Raw genomic sequence first — 15,593 nt, 5'->3', positions numbered from 1 at the left:
TGATACTGATCAATTCCATTTTAGGTTACTGCGTCGGGCTTGAACCCCGTTACACTTGCTTGCGAGTCTGGTATTTTACGGTGATGTTCGTCACCTCACTTATACTGTATGATGCATATGTTGTTGAGATGGTCATTAAAAAAAAAGGTTTTGCTACAGTACAGACTGAATGCACCCTTCTCTGACTGATGTGGTTGTAAGCTCAACCTAGGCTTTTCATTGTTTTAAGTGAAAGAATATTGTAAGACAAAGATAAGCCTGTGGCAAACAGAAATGTACACACTGGCACTTGTTTTTATAAACATGAAATACTGAAGGTTGTTAATGTGAGTGTGTGATGATTCACTTTTGATTTTACTGTCCCACTCTGTCTGTTGTACAGCCCCAAAAAGGTATTTTGATGAATTCTGTGCACAAGGCAATCCTACTTTGTTGTCAGTCAAGAGGAGGAAAGTTCTCATTGTCTATGCCATCGTTATAAAGTGTTATTTATTAGACAGCTGGAAATCTATTTCACTCTCTCTTCCTCATAATTTCCCCTTGTGACAAGCTCATCAAACCAACACAGTTCTCTTTAACTGGCTTACTGATGGAATGTCATTCAAAGGCAGGGCCTAAGAGAAATGGGCTAACTCCTTTGTGCCTCCGCCTTTTTTATAGGACTTCACTTTGTAATATTTCTCAGAATTCTTTCACACACACTGCAACATTGAGTAAATCCTTTTCCTCTATACTTAATTGTGTAATTAATGTTATCTATTATCTTTTGGGGATTTTCCTTCTAATCCATCTTTCTTTGTGACCATTCTCCTTTTACAGAATTTAAGCGAATAGACAATTTGTTTTGTTTCTCCTCGACTAATGCGTCTAATGGTAGTTTTAAGCATTTTCTCTAAATGAAAGCTCATCTTTGGACGAGTTCAGGTCAGTATGTACCTTGCAAATGTACAGAACATGAGGCACAGGCAGGGCAACAGAGCTTACCATTTCTCCCCCCCACCACACACTTTCTGTCCGAGCTGTTATGTCAACAAATTGCTATTCCAGGTTAGGATTAGTCAACAGATTTGTGAGATTAAGGGTACAATCAAGGTTTATAAAAAGGTTTTTTTTAGGTGAAAATTGACCATCCTGTAGCGTTACAGCTTTTTCAAACAGTTTGAGCCATTGTGGGGAGGAAGACTGGGCATTTACCCCCATCAGTTTACAGAAACACATGCAGTTATTGCTCTCTCTCTCTCTCTCTCTCTCTCTCTCTCTCTCTCTCTCTCTCTCTCTCTCTCTCTCTCTCTCTCTCTCTCTCTCTCTCTCTCTCTCTCTCTCTCTCTCTCTCTCTCTCTCTCTCTCTCTCTCTCTCTCTCTCTCTCTCTCTCTCTCTCTCTCTTCAAATACACCAAGTCTGTCACCACTCCGTGTGTTTGTATATGCATACATAATGTTCCAGCATTTGAGAGGGTGGCATCTAATCTTTCAGCTGATGAGGGGCCATGAATGGGGCATCTGGGCTGGGGGTATAATCACATTATACTTAGGGACTGAGTGTCTGTGAGTGTGTGGATCCATTAGAGTAGTGAGTATAGGGCTGTTAGTTTGCCACAAGCTTGCACCTGCAGCTTTTCAGCTTCTATCAATAAAGATATCGCACAGCAACCTGGTCAATGGTGCTAAAGCTAAAGCAGTGCCCCCCTCATCTTCAGCCAGTGCCAAGAATGTGGCCGATTCATCAGTCCATCCTCCTCTGTCCTATTTCTGCACCAGCTACTCCTCAAGAGAAAAATAAACAAAGAATGCTGATTCCAATGCAATCCACAAAGCAGTCTACATTAGCTTATACCTTGCCTTCAAGAAACCATAACAAAATATCTGAGATATCAAGGTATATTCTTAATCATATTTACCATTGCTCTTTATGCCTGCGTGTGTTTTGCAAATCTGTGTCCTTAGTGAGCCCTATTCCCTGGGCAACGGTGATTATTGGATTTACTGGTATCTTGAAGGATAAAAGGCTAAAAGAATATATTAATAGCTGAGCTCATGTGATCTCAGCAAAGAATCTGGAATACTTTGATTACTACTTGTGTGACTAGAATTGCTGTGGCAGAACACGCAGCAGATGGAGTCCTGCTTTCATTCACCCCGCTAGGTGGTGATTTCCGATCGGAGGGATTTTTGCAGTTCCTAGAACATAAAATTCCTAGAATCCTTTTTTTCTCGTGTTCTGACTGGACCAATTTGGGGATTTTTAAGTTCCTCTGGCTGCAGTTCCTGTAACTCTTTCAGCTCCTACTTCAGGGCAGGGTCTTTTCGCTGCTCCCTTTTCAGCATAGGAACCTAGGCTAACAAGGGTTGTGTTTCCGGTACAGACAGATAAACAACGAGACAATTTTAACAGTTTGCCATCTTAATCATCACTAAATTCACTTCTGACAACGTTTTAGGCGAGACATTAACGGTTTAGATTTCGAATATAGGCAGTCTTGTGAAAATTGATGCCAAATTGACAATTTGCTTCAAAGTTTTTGGAGTTGAGAAGCTCCATGATGTGAGGCGAAAGCCAGCAGGCGCCTGCCCCGGCAGCTAGCTCGTCGCTCGGCCAGTCATGCTCAGAGACCCCGCTGTAAGCTCGAGGTCTCTCAGACCGGTCACGTAAATAAGAGGCTTTTATTTCGCATTTGACGGTTCGTTTGTTTAAATATCACAACACATGTCTTGTCATGATTAACGGGAACCTGTGGTTAACACACGGGAGAGAGATATACCCGTTTCTCTTCGGGAGACTTGTTTAGATTTTTTGTCATATTTGTTTTCTGATTTTAACGCTATAAAGACCGTTGCCGTGCTTGCATCACTCCCTTACCCCTCCTACCAGTCCCTATGGCCACTTGGCCAGTGCGAATGCAAATGGCAAAAACGGTTTTGGGGGAGAGCGGCTAGAGTTGTATGAAGCCAGTCTTGAAGTTGATGGGTCAGACTTCTCTGCAGTCTCTTCACACAGACACAGGTGTTCAAATACCACTGCATGCTTGCAGGAATACCAACATTACACAAAACCCTGCCTCTTGCAAACACTTGTGCTCACTCCCAACAACCCCCCAAACCTCACCCACCCCCAACTGCAGGTGCACGCACGCACACGCACACACACCTCTAAACAGCTGCTCTCTTACCATTTACACCCCTCAACGGTCTACCCACAACTAGGCCCCCCAAAATGTAAAACAGACCGCTACAGGAACAAAACCCTGACAAAAATTTGCATTTAAGCAGCAGGCTTTGGAAAATTATAATAAAGTACCTGTATCCAGCTTTGAAAAAGGATCCTACTGTGAACTTTAAATAAACTTCTCTCCCAAACACCCCACAACAATGAGCAGACTCAGTCAGCTAATATCAGTGGACGTCTCGTGCCAAAGCACTATTTCTCCCATGAGCTGTATCGCAGTTACATGTTAGCCTATTAGCCTGAGTTACATAATGCGCAACCAGCTTAATGCTACATTTAGTGCTTGGCAGAGTCGCTACGACAGACATAATGTGCACAGCGAAATCCGCCCCGGCCTGTGTACGCCTGTCAGGCTACATTTTTTGATCTTAGTGCGTTTTAGCACGTCTGTATGTTCCTGAGTGTGTGTGTGTGTGTGTGTGTGTGTGTGTGTGTGTGTGTGTGTGTGTGTGTGTGTGTGTGTGTGTGTGTGTGTGTGTGTGTGTGTGTGTGTGTGTGTGTGTGTGTGTGTGTGTGTGTGTGTGTGTCCAGCAGCAATCCCACAGGGTGAGGTCAGAAAACATTTAGTACCATCCATCTCCCTCAGTGGGCTCCTGTCCCTCCAGCAAGCTCAACACAGATGGGTCTGCTATGTGCAGCCAGCACATAGAATAAAAGCTGAAGGTCAGAGGGGGACAAAACAAAGTCCATGCAAAAAGGATACCCAGTGTATAATCATCATAAAATAAATGCTTTCATTTTCTCACCATGTTGCTCTAGTAAGGCAATCTGTTTGGATGTGAGGACCATATTTGTTGACATTATCCTCATATTTGAAAACAATAGCACATTTATTTCCAAATAACACAGCTTTGTTGTGCTCAACATGTTCTTACACTTATGTAAATGCCATTAACACTTCTCCCTCCAGCAGCCCCTCCTCCCTCATTTTCCATCTTTGCAGCACATGGGTCAATGAGAGCGATAGCCAGTCCACTGCTCTGAGTACATAACACTAGAATGGAGGAAGATTTTTTTTTTTTTAACCTGTGTAGCAAAACAAAACTCCCACTAAAAGGCTGAATCAACTTGAAGGGAGGACTCAGCTGAGCAGATAAGATACACAAGAAGCACAGAAGGGTATATAATTCAGCTTCACATGGAAGTACAAGCTGTCTCCGTTCAGAATATGCAACCATTTGATCCAGAGAGAGTTGACGCAGGTCAAATATGTTGAATCCCATAGAAGCTCAGTCAGAGCAGAGTCTGTCTTTTTTGGGAATCCAACAGTACCCTCTGTGCTTAAAGCCCTCGCAGGACATACTGTACCCCTGGCAGCAGATAAACATCTGGTAATTATTGACAACAACTCATTTCCTGACTGGACACAACAGGCAAAGGAAGGGCATGTTTCTCTTCACAATGCTGATTAGTTTAATCAGAGAAAATACACAGAGAGGCTGCAGGTTATTGAGTGAGATTCAACAGCAAAGGACAACTGAAGTGGACTCTTCAAACACTTACAAACAGCCCAAGGGAGATAAAGCAGTATTGTTATAAGTTATCCATCTAGATGGCACAAAGTATAAAGTGAGAAAAAAAACATGAGGCTATACAGTAGTATGTACTGTACAGAGAAAATATATTTCATTTGTGAATGAATGAGGTAATCATGTAATCCACAAGACACTCAATAAGGATTCATGGCTTCGTGGGTGGGGAAGAAAGTGTCTGCGCTCCTGAGCTTTTGCAGTTACTGTGGAACATCTGGCCAAACACATAAATCACTCAGAGATGAAGTTAATCATTCCGAAAATCTTATATTTTATATTCCAAGCTGATTTTTTTATGTGTAAATGTCTGAAAACACAGAAGTAACAATACCCTACAGATTTTATATGCAGTGACAATTAAACCCTTCAAAAGCTATTTTGGGGCATTTATTTCATTTTAACCCGAGCCAACAAGGTCCAGGGATCAAGGAGGATTTGGTGGACCAACATGGACCAAAGAGCCAGCAAGAACAAAGAAAAATGTCCATTTCTTTCCTGCATAGCTGAAAACAAAAAGGTTTCTCAGCATTCCTGCGATCAGAAAAATCTCTTGTGGCATTTCCCCAGGAACCTTCCCACACTGTCAAAACAACCCGGCCACAACACTGAAAAATGGCCAGAAGACAGTGGCCAATGAGGCTGAGCGATGACTGCACTACAGTTGTTGCGGTTAAGACCCTTGCCTCTGGAAACACAGACTCCCACACTTGCCTGAACTGTCTCCGCTTTATTCCATCACTCCTACTCTTCCTGCAGACTAATTAAAAGACAAAATTGTCTGTAAGGAGTGCAGGTTGGTGGACAGAAAAACAGTAACAGTAAAAGAGTTAAAGCACAGACAGAGTCATCAGTGGCACAGGATCAACCTCAGAGGGGTCAGCAGTTTACAGGGGAGTCGTAGTAGTAGCGCTCCGGGCTGGCAGCCCTACAGTCTGCAGCTAAAAAGGTTGTCTGCTGCTGAGTAACCCTGAGGGCCTGTGTGGCCAGCAGGACTGGGTGCACTGAAAGGGGGTAGAGATATTTAAAACCTCCATGAGGATAAGCCAAGGGGACAGTGAAGAAACAGCCTTCTGTCTGTGTGCCAGCCTCTGACAGGGCCAAACGTGTACCCTAACCAATCCTGAAATGTGATCTGTCAGCCTGGACAGGCAGAGAGAGAGCAGCAGTTTGCTTCTGTGTGTGCACACAATCTGCATTTGCTTTGGCTGCTAGGCAGAACAGGACACACAGTTTAATGAAAAATCACTGAGTGAGCACAGAAAGAGACGTGCCAGGGCCACGACTGATAATCCTAACAAAGAAATAAAAACACAGAGAGGTATGACTGTAAACTAATTGATAATTTCGGTTTGTTTTTTTCTCTAATCTGGTACGGACACATCAGTTACACAAAACACACTTTAGGAGAGAGACTGAGAGCATCGGTTTATAAGTTTGTCAGAGGGAGAGAGCAGAGAACACACAAAGCTCCTCTCTTCCTAAAACTGGGCACCACCTCTTTAGTAAATAAACAGCCTTCTACAGTCCCGCTGTGTCAGGCTGGGGATACATCAGAGGCCCTTGGTTTAGAGTATCTAATAGAACAATAATAATGCACAAGCACCAGTAACACACACCAGTATGTTAAGTTTCAGAGTCATCTGCACTGTAAACTAGTTAATGCATGCAGAGGTAGCAGGACATCAGGCCAGGAGGGTTAATTAATCATAGCCTGCATGTAGAGGGTGGCTGCATGTATATGTATGAAAAGAGGCTGCAGAGTCTAGACAATAAAAAAAAGGTTATAAAAGAAAAACTGTGCATAAAGAAAGAGATGTATCGTTTGCCGTAAGATGAGTTTGTACACCTCCTCTGGAAGGTAATGTGGACATGCAGACAGCAATCTAATCAGAGCTGACCTATCCATTCACCCCACATCAATAACAGCTTCTCAGCATCATTAGCTTGTAAATCACAGAGGTCGCCAGTGGAAGAAAAAAAAAAAAAACTCCCCCTCTCATAGCTGGAGGTCACAGCCACTGTACGCAGCTTTTAACGGATCAACAATTTATTGAGGAGAATCTAGATTATTGATCATTTAGATCGGTGAGTCACTGTTGCAAAATCAGATGGAGATGGTGACAGTTTGTTAGGGACAGCAGAGACAACAAAACAAGAACAAAGGCTGGGCAGTGTTTGTAACAATTCGTAGTACAAATGGGAAACAATCAAGAACAGAAACCTCATCTAGTGCAACTTGCCACCTTCATACAAGATAGAGCGGCTCCTCAGAGAAGGGCAAAGACAAATGTTCACCATAGTAACGCCAAGAATGGTATGTTGTAAATATATCAGAGCAGAGAAAAAAAAAAGACTAAAGAAAGGGGCAGAAATGTGCGCACGGTGGCTACTTCCACTAGCCTAGAAATCTAGAAGCAGCTAATTTAATTTTTCTATCCAGGGGGGTCTAGGCACTCTCCGTTGGCTTGCGAGCTGGAAAAACCAAACTCTGGTCAGGCCAATCACATCGTGTATAGAGTCGGTGGGCGGGCTTATGGCTGCTGCTGCTGGGAACAGCGGTCTTCTGGAAGACTTGGAGTTAAGCTTTTCTTTGAGAAAAGGACAAAGAACGGCACTGAAGTCATTCTTAAAAAAGGAAGATGTGTTCGGAGTTTTGCCGACCGGATACGGCAAAAGTTTAATCTATCAGCTAGCTTCGCTACCTTCTTCGTTGCTCTGCCTGGTTGTAGCGCTATCCTATTGCGTGCAGAGGGAATTTGAAAGACAACCGTTTATCCCGCCCCTCGGATTGAGCCCTGTCAATGGTGAGTTCCCAGACCCAACATCTTGATGTGGGTCTGGCTGGTCAGGCTATACTTCCACACTCAAGCTACCAGTTCTTTTCTTTATACTCTCAAGAGCAGGGGTCTTCAACGTTTAAGCCAAGAGCCCCTTACTGAAAGAGAGATGGAGCAGGGACCTCCTACTACATATATTGTATAAAATGAAGTTGCGTATTAAACTGGGGCTACAATAACATGTAGGGCGGCCTAAAGCCTTTATACGTACCCTTTTAGTGCATAGAATACTAAGCTATTAAAATATTAATCGTTGCCATGATTTTATAAACCATCTCTCATGTGGTACAGTGAATCTTTAGGATAAAATGTATCTGGGGATGGCTATCTTAAGCTTGATTTATGGTCCTGCCGATACTCCATGCAGAGCTTTCGCTCAGAGGAAACGAGTAGGGGGGAAACGCAACGCTACGAAGCCACAGCCGAGCGACGTGTAGTTACATTTTTCGAGGGGTGCACATCAGGCTACGGCGTAGGGCCCGTGTCTCCGCGTACCTACGTACATAGCCACGGCATAGATTTAACGCAGAAGCATAAATCATGCTTTAGTGACTACCTTACCTATAGGCCAGTAAGCCTATCATCAGTGAGGATTTATATTTACTAATATGTGGGAATAATGTTTAGACATTTAAATTTTTGAAAAAAAAAAATACATTCACTTTTTTATTTTTTTTTATTTTTTTTACAATAATTGGGAAGCCCCCCTTCAGTGACTCCAAGGACCCCCTTTTAGAGGGAATGCCCTACTATGTATGCATGCATACACAAAGATAAAAAAACAAACAAAAAAGACCACTCTCTTTCTCTTCCTCCAAGGGCACCAGAAGTACCCCTCAGTGTAAACCGCATTGTCCTACAAAAGCGCGCAGCTCCTCCCCTCTGAGCCAGTGTCAATTGAGATAGGGTTCACATTCAAGGGTGTGGGGGGAAAACCATCTCAAGGTCATTTTGGGGGAAGCATCTTGAAGATATGGGTAGCCTATATCTCCAGAAAATTAGGCTGGAAAAATATGAAAATGGCTTGGAGAATTTCTAGGTTAAAGAGCTGCATTTTCCCTTCTTGCGGGGAGAAAAGGGGGATGGGTAAAGGTTAAAATGTCAACTCTGCAACCCAACAATGTGTTTTCTTTTTCTGGAGGTGTATTAAAGATGTATGACGGCTGAAGGTAGATTTTAATCAAACTATATATATATATATATATATATATAAAAACACCTGGACCTCATCTGTGGCTGATTTGTGCACCAAAAACCAGAATATGCCTCAGAGAATGTTAAAGATAAAAATGTAGTCAAAACACCCAGATGAAAAAACTTAAACCCAGTTACCATGGTTATTCCCACTTATCTGCTCTCTGGCATGTCAGAACATGTCTCTGTTTTCCCAAACAGGCTTTGCTGGAACAAAACAGATTATTCCTCAAGTAGTCCTCTGAAAACAGCCATCAAGATTGCCTGAGCTAATTTTTGATGGACATCTGTACAAGGGGATGTCTTGACTGGGATGATGACTCTATGAGCCTTCTGAGGCCTGGTGCGTTTGCTCTGGAGTACCTTGCAGAGGTGAGATCACAGCAAGTCTGTGTTTGGGATTATTTTCTCCTTGTTTTGCTGCCTGGTTCAATAGCTATGCTGCATTGCCTCCCTGTGATGCAGGGATCTGATCAATACTGGGTCTCAGGGGCAGCGGAGCAGGCAGTGAAAGGACTCGACAGAGAATATGCTCCATGGGCTGTGTAATGTTGTGATCAAGGGATGGTGTCAGCACCGTGGCTAATGCTGTGCAACCATCTCAGCATTGTTTTTCATCCAACAGGGTGCATGCAGTCCTCCTCACATGAATATACATAGACCAAATAGGAATAATAAAAAAAAAAAACACACCTGCATATAACTCACATACTGAAACAATTAGTCAATTAATCGGTTAGCAGATCAATTGAAAATCAAATTAACAATACTTACAAAACAATTAATCATTAAGTTATTTATCAAGCTAAAAATGCAAACATTAAGTGGCCATTTTCACTGTTTTCTAACATTTTTCTTGTAGTATAAACAATTTGCTGAACTTTTCAAAAATATTAATCCAATGATTCAAATAATCATTAGTTGCAGCCCTACACAAAAGGTCAGTGGGACAGCATAAAGACACTGCACCAGATTAAGGGGTACCCCATGTCCCAATAACCCAACTACAGTGTGCAGACACACAGGAGGATTACTTCTGCATTCATGAACTTGTCTATGAGAAATTGATGATTGATTTTCGAAGGAATACAACAGGAAATATGCTACCACTCGAACACCACAGAAACTAGTCTTTTCTGGCTAAACATCAGAGCATGTTGCTTTACTGGTGCCAGCCGTGCCACACACACACACACACACACACACACACACACACACACACACACACACACACACACACACACACACACACACACACACACACACACACACACACACACACACACACACACACACACACACACACACACACACACACACACACACTTCTGGCCCAAGGTTGACTTGCAGTCTCTGTATTTACCTCAGTGTGGTGCAGAGGTTGAATGCCGCGGAGATTAAATCAAAAGGACAGAGGGACGGTGGGGGGCGAGTGCATTGTTGAACTCTGTGGGTACATACGTGCACATACATACACACCCTACTGATAAACATCAGCAAGACCAAACCAGTTAACAGCTGTCTCCTAAATCTATCAATGCAAACATCTAATGCATTTATAGTGGGAATGAAAACAGCTGGGATACTTGACACTAATTGTTAGAGATAAATAAATTTGACTGCTTTTGTGAAATAACATTATTCATTCACTTTTTATAAATAAAAGTATAAGCATGGAAAATAAAATGGATTACGGGATGTGTTACCTAGGTAGAGAGATGCATTTTCTTTCTTCACATTGTCGTCCAGGTAGGTGGGCCCCAGGGTGTAGATTGGCGTCGACCCCATGCCTACAAGAATCTGGGCGCAGATGAACAGAGTCACATACAGGTTGTGCTCATTGCCTTCCTGGTCGCGTGGGCACGATGCCACATTGAGCTCACGCCCGCTGCTGTTGCCGCTCTGACAGAGGCCTTCGCGGCCCGTTGAGGAGTTCATCTCCTGGATTTGGTAAGGTGGTGAGATGAAGTGGGGCAGGGAAAACAATGCTGCCCCTACAGCGATGACCACACCACCGACAGCCAGCCAGCGAGGCCTCTGACCTCTGCCGCCGAAGTAGGAGATGAAGACCACCACCAGCAAGCTGCCGATGTCAAAGCAGCTGACCAGCAGGCCGGACTCAGAGCTGCGCAGACTGTAACGCTTCTCAATGGTGGTGATGACACTGCTCAGGTAGCCTGAAACCATCAGGGACTGAATGAAGGTCAGGTAGCACATGCAGAACAGGAAGCAGCGGGAGTCCCTCAGGATGAGCCGCACATACTTCCTGGCTGGGATGCGGATAAGGCGGGTGAGAGAGAAACCAAGTTCTTTAACCCCGGAGCCAGCGGCCCTGTTGCCCTCCAGAGGTAAAGAGCTACTGAGCCCCACCATGCTGGAGGCAGAGGGGGAGAAGTCGGTCCTGGAAGAGGGAGTCTCTGCCTGGCTGGAGTCTGGGGTTTTGGGCTGGAGCTCGCTGCTCTCCTCCCCGACCACAGAGGCGTGGGTAGTTTTGACCAGCCGAGGCTCTGCAGCCTTTCGATTTGGCTGACATGGTCCATTCAGGATGGGTAAGCTTCTGGATTTGAAGCAGGTCTCTGGGTCCATGTACTGGTCGTGGAGCTCCCGGATCTCCAGACACTCAGACAGGTCACTCCCTGTTTCATCATTGTCCGATGAAGTCATGGTGCAGCTGGGGATGCAGCTCCTGGCTGTACTGAAGAGTCAGTCAGTAACTAGTGCCACATGATGACACAGTGGAGGTGCTGCTGGAGGAACGTCTCTGCCCTGCCAGTGGGACTGGGTCGGACTGAATCCCTCTAGTTATGTGCATATTCTGTTCCACATAGCTATTTAAAGCAGCTCTTCTCTGTCAACCTTAGTGCCAAATTATTCTTACAAGCCCCTAGCCAGTAGTGATATCTTGACTGAATACAGAAGAACATCACCTCCCTTAACTAAACACTTAAGAATATGGTCTAATGAGGGAATTGTTTACAATAAATAGCTCATACGAGTAATAAAAAGGTGCTGTCTTCACAATGTTCCCCTAATTTACGATCCCATATAGATGTTGATTTTATGGCTCTTTGTTAGATAGCTTGATCATAGGGTTTTTGTTTCCTTTGTCCCATAGCTGTGCAGCATCCTAGAAAAAGGAGAAAAACATTCAATTAAAACACTAACAAATATTTAAATGACCAAATTAGACACACTTAGATACCTACAAAATCTAACCCTTATCACTTCTGGCATTCTGGTAATATGTCCACCCTGGATTAAACTGGTTACTTCATATCGCTAAATTGTTAGACACAGGAAAATATTACACCAAAAACAAAACAAAACTACACGAACAAACAACCGCATCGGTGTGAAACTGTCGCAGCGGGTAAGGCTAAATAACACCCAGCTTTTCTTTGTCAAAACGAGAAATATACCTAGAGAACAAAAGACCACGCTGTCCAAACACGTCTCAGTCATGACTTTGTAAAGAAATAAAATCCAGATTCAATACGAGACATTTCTGAAATTATATGACAATAATCTCGCCCTCGACTACTAACGGCGACAAACATTATTTGACATAACTTCTGTTAAAAGGCTAGAGGTACAGAAGGCTGTAATACTCACACAGGACAGAGGGAGGTAGCCTGTTGTTCTCCACGGAGCGGCCACTCAGTGAATGAAATCTGTTTGATGCGGATGGCTGCTGCCTGCTGGTTGGCAAATGCTGCCTTCATGGGCTGTCGGAAATAGTACAATTCAGAGTTTGAAGCGCCAATAAAGTGGAGGAAAAAAACGCTGCAAGGTTTAAAAAGTGATATAAGTGATGATTACACAAAGGAATTTAATCGATACATGTATTCATCAATTATACTAGACACAAGTTACCCTTGCATACTTACCCATACTATTTTTACGCCTTTAACTGAAAGTAGATATGTGCTATGTGAGTTATAAATGTAAAAACAATCACCAAGAAACAAGTCTCGCTTTCTCGTCTACTTCGGTGTTATTTTTCAGACACATAAACATAGACACATAAATATATGACAACTCTTATTTACAACCTTCAAGATACCTTGTATAATCCTATATATCTATGGTACAATCCAACGAAAAGAAGGCAACTTGAATGCAGCAAATGTGTGGGTGAAATTTTTTCACATCAGCCATATTGGGACTTGTAGTTTCTAACGTAAGTCAAACGTGCGTTTAGCTCTCTATCAAACTACATGTAAAACTGATAAGAGTAGCAGCCAGCCTCGGACACATAAGCCACACCGAATACTTCTGAAAATGAAATGCTAATAAATTCATATTTTCATTCAGTTAATTTTGAATAACCTAACTCTAATAATTCATATACCAGCATGCTTTTCATATGGTGGCTTGTTTAGTAGCCACATACGTCACCTGGTGTTGATGTCCCTGTGGTACCTTTCACATTAGATGTGCATAACCAGAAACGGTTTAGGATCTTTGGCATAGCCTCTGGAACCTGTGGCCTAGGCAGTTTTCTGTCCAGCCTGATGATGACGGAATTGTCATTATCAATCAAACCCATTGGGCCGCTTAGGTCACAGACATTCGAACAGGGACCAACACCGGAGATGCAAATGTCCCCTGCCATCAACCTCAAGGATCACAACCTGCCTCCGCAGCCAATGAGCTCCGCCCGTGGGCCTTAGCTGGGTATCATAGTCTCAACACATACATGTATGATGCTACCCATGTTCCCATCCGGGCCGAGGTCATTCCTGTGATTCTCGAGTACCTGGCTGTATATGGCTGTACTATTTCTCCAGCAAGGAGCTGCAAGTCGGAATGACATCATTAACCTGATAGTTCTAGGGGTTACAATCCTCACCTGCGGAGGTAGTATCACCAACGCCAGTCTGAAGAAGATTATCACATCTGCAAGCCAGGAGACCTTAGACAACATTGACTTCACAAGGGAAATGGTGACAAAGGGATGGTCCTTCCTCAACCTTCACTGGGCTCATCAAGTTCAGACCTCCCAGGATAGGGAGGCCATTTTTTTTGTCCTGGGTCAGTCTGTCAGCCCTGTGTCTCTCAGACTGGCTCTTGCATGTTAGCAAAAGTCGAAGATGCTCACAGGGATTGTGACTATCAATCGAGCCAGCTCTAGGTTCTGAGACTTGCCTTTGGAGGATCTCAACAACATGATCACCCATTTGACAGGCGTAAATGAGCTTGCCCATGTTAATGCCTTTGCGGACTACTTGGAACCCCCAGTAATGCTGGAGGCACACAGATTGGCAGTGGGTGGACTTTTGCACTTCGTCAACAGACTCAGGGGTACATGAAAAACACAACCTACCCCAATCTCTTGTACACTGCCTTGCAACTGTCAATTCAGGTTGATGGAAAAATGTCCCTACGTGGGTACAAAGATGTTGATAGCTTAACCATCCAAGCTAGGCCGATCATTGACACACGGGTCACAGCATAGGCTACCTCATCGAAAGAGGAGCTCAGCAGTTTCCCTGGTCCCCAGTTCCAGTAGCAGATGGGGTTGAGATTCATAACATCCAAGGCAAGCATATCTAGGTGCACGGGGGAAGGTCATTTAGGGTTATATTTGAAGGCTTGTATCAAACAATAGTACTGTTCCCCTGAGATTAGCTTTATAGGTGCATCAAGTTTATCCATTGTGTTCTTCTCGACCATGTCAATTTGACTTATTAGTTTCATTCCTCTGGGATGTCACTCTTGTTCTGCTCTGCCCAAGGGCTTGGGTAGTCTGGCCATTAGGAAAATTCGTAATGTTTTACAAATGTTTTCTAGTCTTAACGACTACTCAAAGTGCTTTAACATAGTACAGGAACCATTCACCATTAACACACATTCATATTACAAACATTTAGATCACAGAAATGTCAGGAAAAATAAATAAAATTATTATTAAGCTTATTTCCTATTTCTCCCGCCATCCCTTTGGAACCACTGATATGAGTTTTCACTGAAAGTAACGAATGAAAGCAATACATAGACTTCACCAATTTCCACTGGGTCTGTCTCATTGTGGTACAACCCTATGCTGTCAGAATGATGTGAATGTTGCTATAATCTATAAAAGAGTATATACATAGTGACTTTAACATCATGAGATAGAAAATCAGAACAGGCATTTGGACAGGCCCTATTAGCTGACAACAGACAAGTGAAGTTGTGTTCAAGTACAGGTTCTCTATTTAAGATTTCCTTTTCATACTTTATTTTGTGCACGTACTACATTATCTATTTCATGATTTTTGTTGTTGCTGGTATGGTTTGGTTTTGCACCAGGTAAGAGTGCAGGGTCACCAAACGAAAATTACATTTAATAAAGATTCAGTGACTGGCTCAAGAGCACTACATCAGCGCAGATTCTTGACCCTGGTTCTTTCAGGTGAAGGATAGGGGTTTTGTGTGACACACATACTTATAAAGTTGCATTTTTTATTATGTAATTGTCCCATACTGTATAAATTCATTATCCACAGCAGATGTTTTTCAGCCAAACACCCTTGATTTAGAGAAGATAGGGAAGTTACAGAGACATAAAGTTCTAATGGAGTAAAGTACAGCTTTAGAAGAAAACAGCAGCAGCAGAACAAAACATGTCTGTTTTTGGTGCAGAAAAAAAAACAGACAACTTCCCATGTTAACAAGTGAGCCAGAACAATAGAGACTGTACAAACATGCTTGCATTTTTAAAAGGGGGGTCACTGCAAAGCATTCCTTCATATCTTAATGTTTCCCACAAACCATTGCCAACTAGTTATTGCTGTATTGCATTTCTCATATACCCAGCAATAA

The 15,593-nt window shown here is 43.1% G+C and overlaps 1 protein-coding gene across 1 annotated transcript in view; it reads right to left on the bottom strand.

The window, feature by feature from the left end:
- The window catches only part of LOC120552109 (solute carrier organic anion transporter family member 5A1), a 43,766-nt gene extending 31,289 nt beyond the window's left edge, over nt 1–12,477 (bottom strand). Inside the window, exons 1-2 of the mRNA XM_039789820.1 lie at nt 12,399–12,477; nt 10,493–11,913 (exon numbers count right to left, since the gene is read on the bottom strand). Coding sequence (XP_039645754.1) covers nt 10,493–11,450 — 958 coding nt within the window. The 5' untranslated portion in view covers nt 11,451–11,913; nt 12,399–12,477. The remainder of the gene's footprint in view (nt 1–10,492; nt 11,914–12,398) is intronic.
- Nucleotides 12,478–15,593: the final 3,116 nt, after the last annotated feature.

This window comes from Perca fluviatilis, chromosome 22 (assembly GCF_010015445.1).
Source record: "Perca fluviatilis chromosome 22, GENO_Pfluv_1.0, whole genome shotgun sequence".
Classification (NCBI taxonomy): Eukaryota; Metazoa; Chordata; class Actinopteri; order Perciformes; family Percidae; genus Perca; species Perca fluviatilis.
The sequence above is the reverse complement of the archived record's forward strand: the minus strand, read 5'-3'. Positions and strand labels throughout refer to the sequence as shown.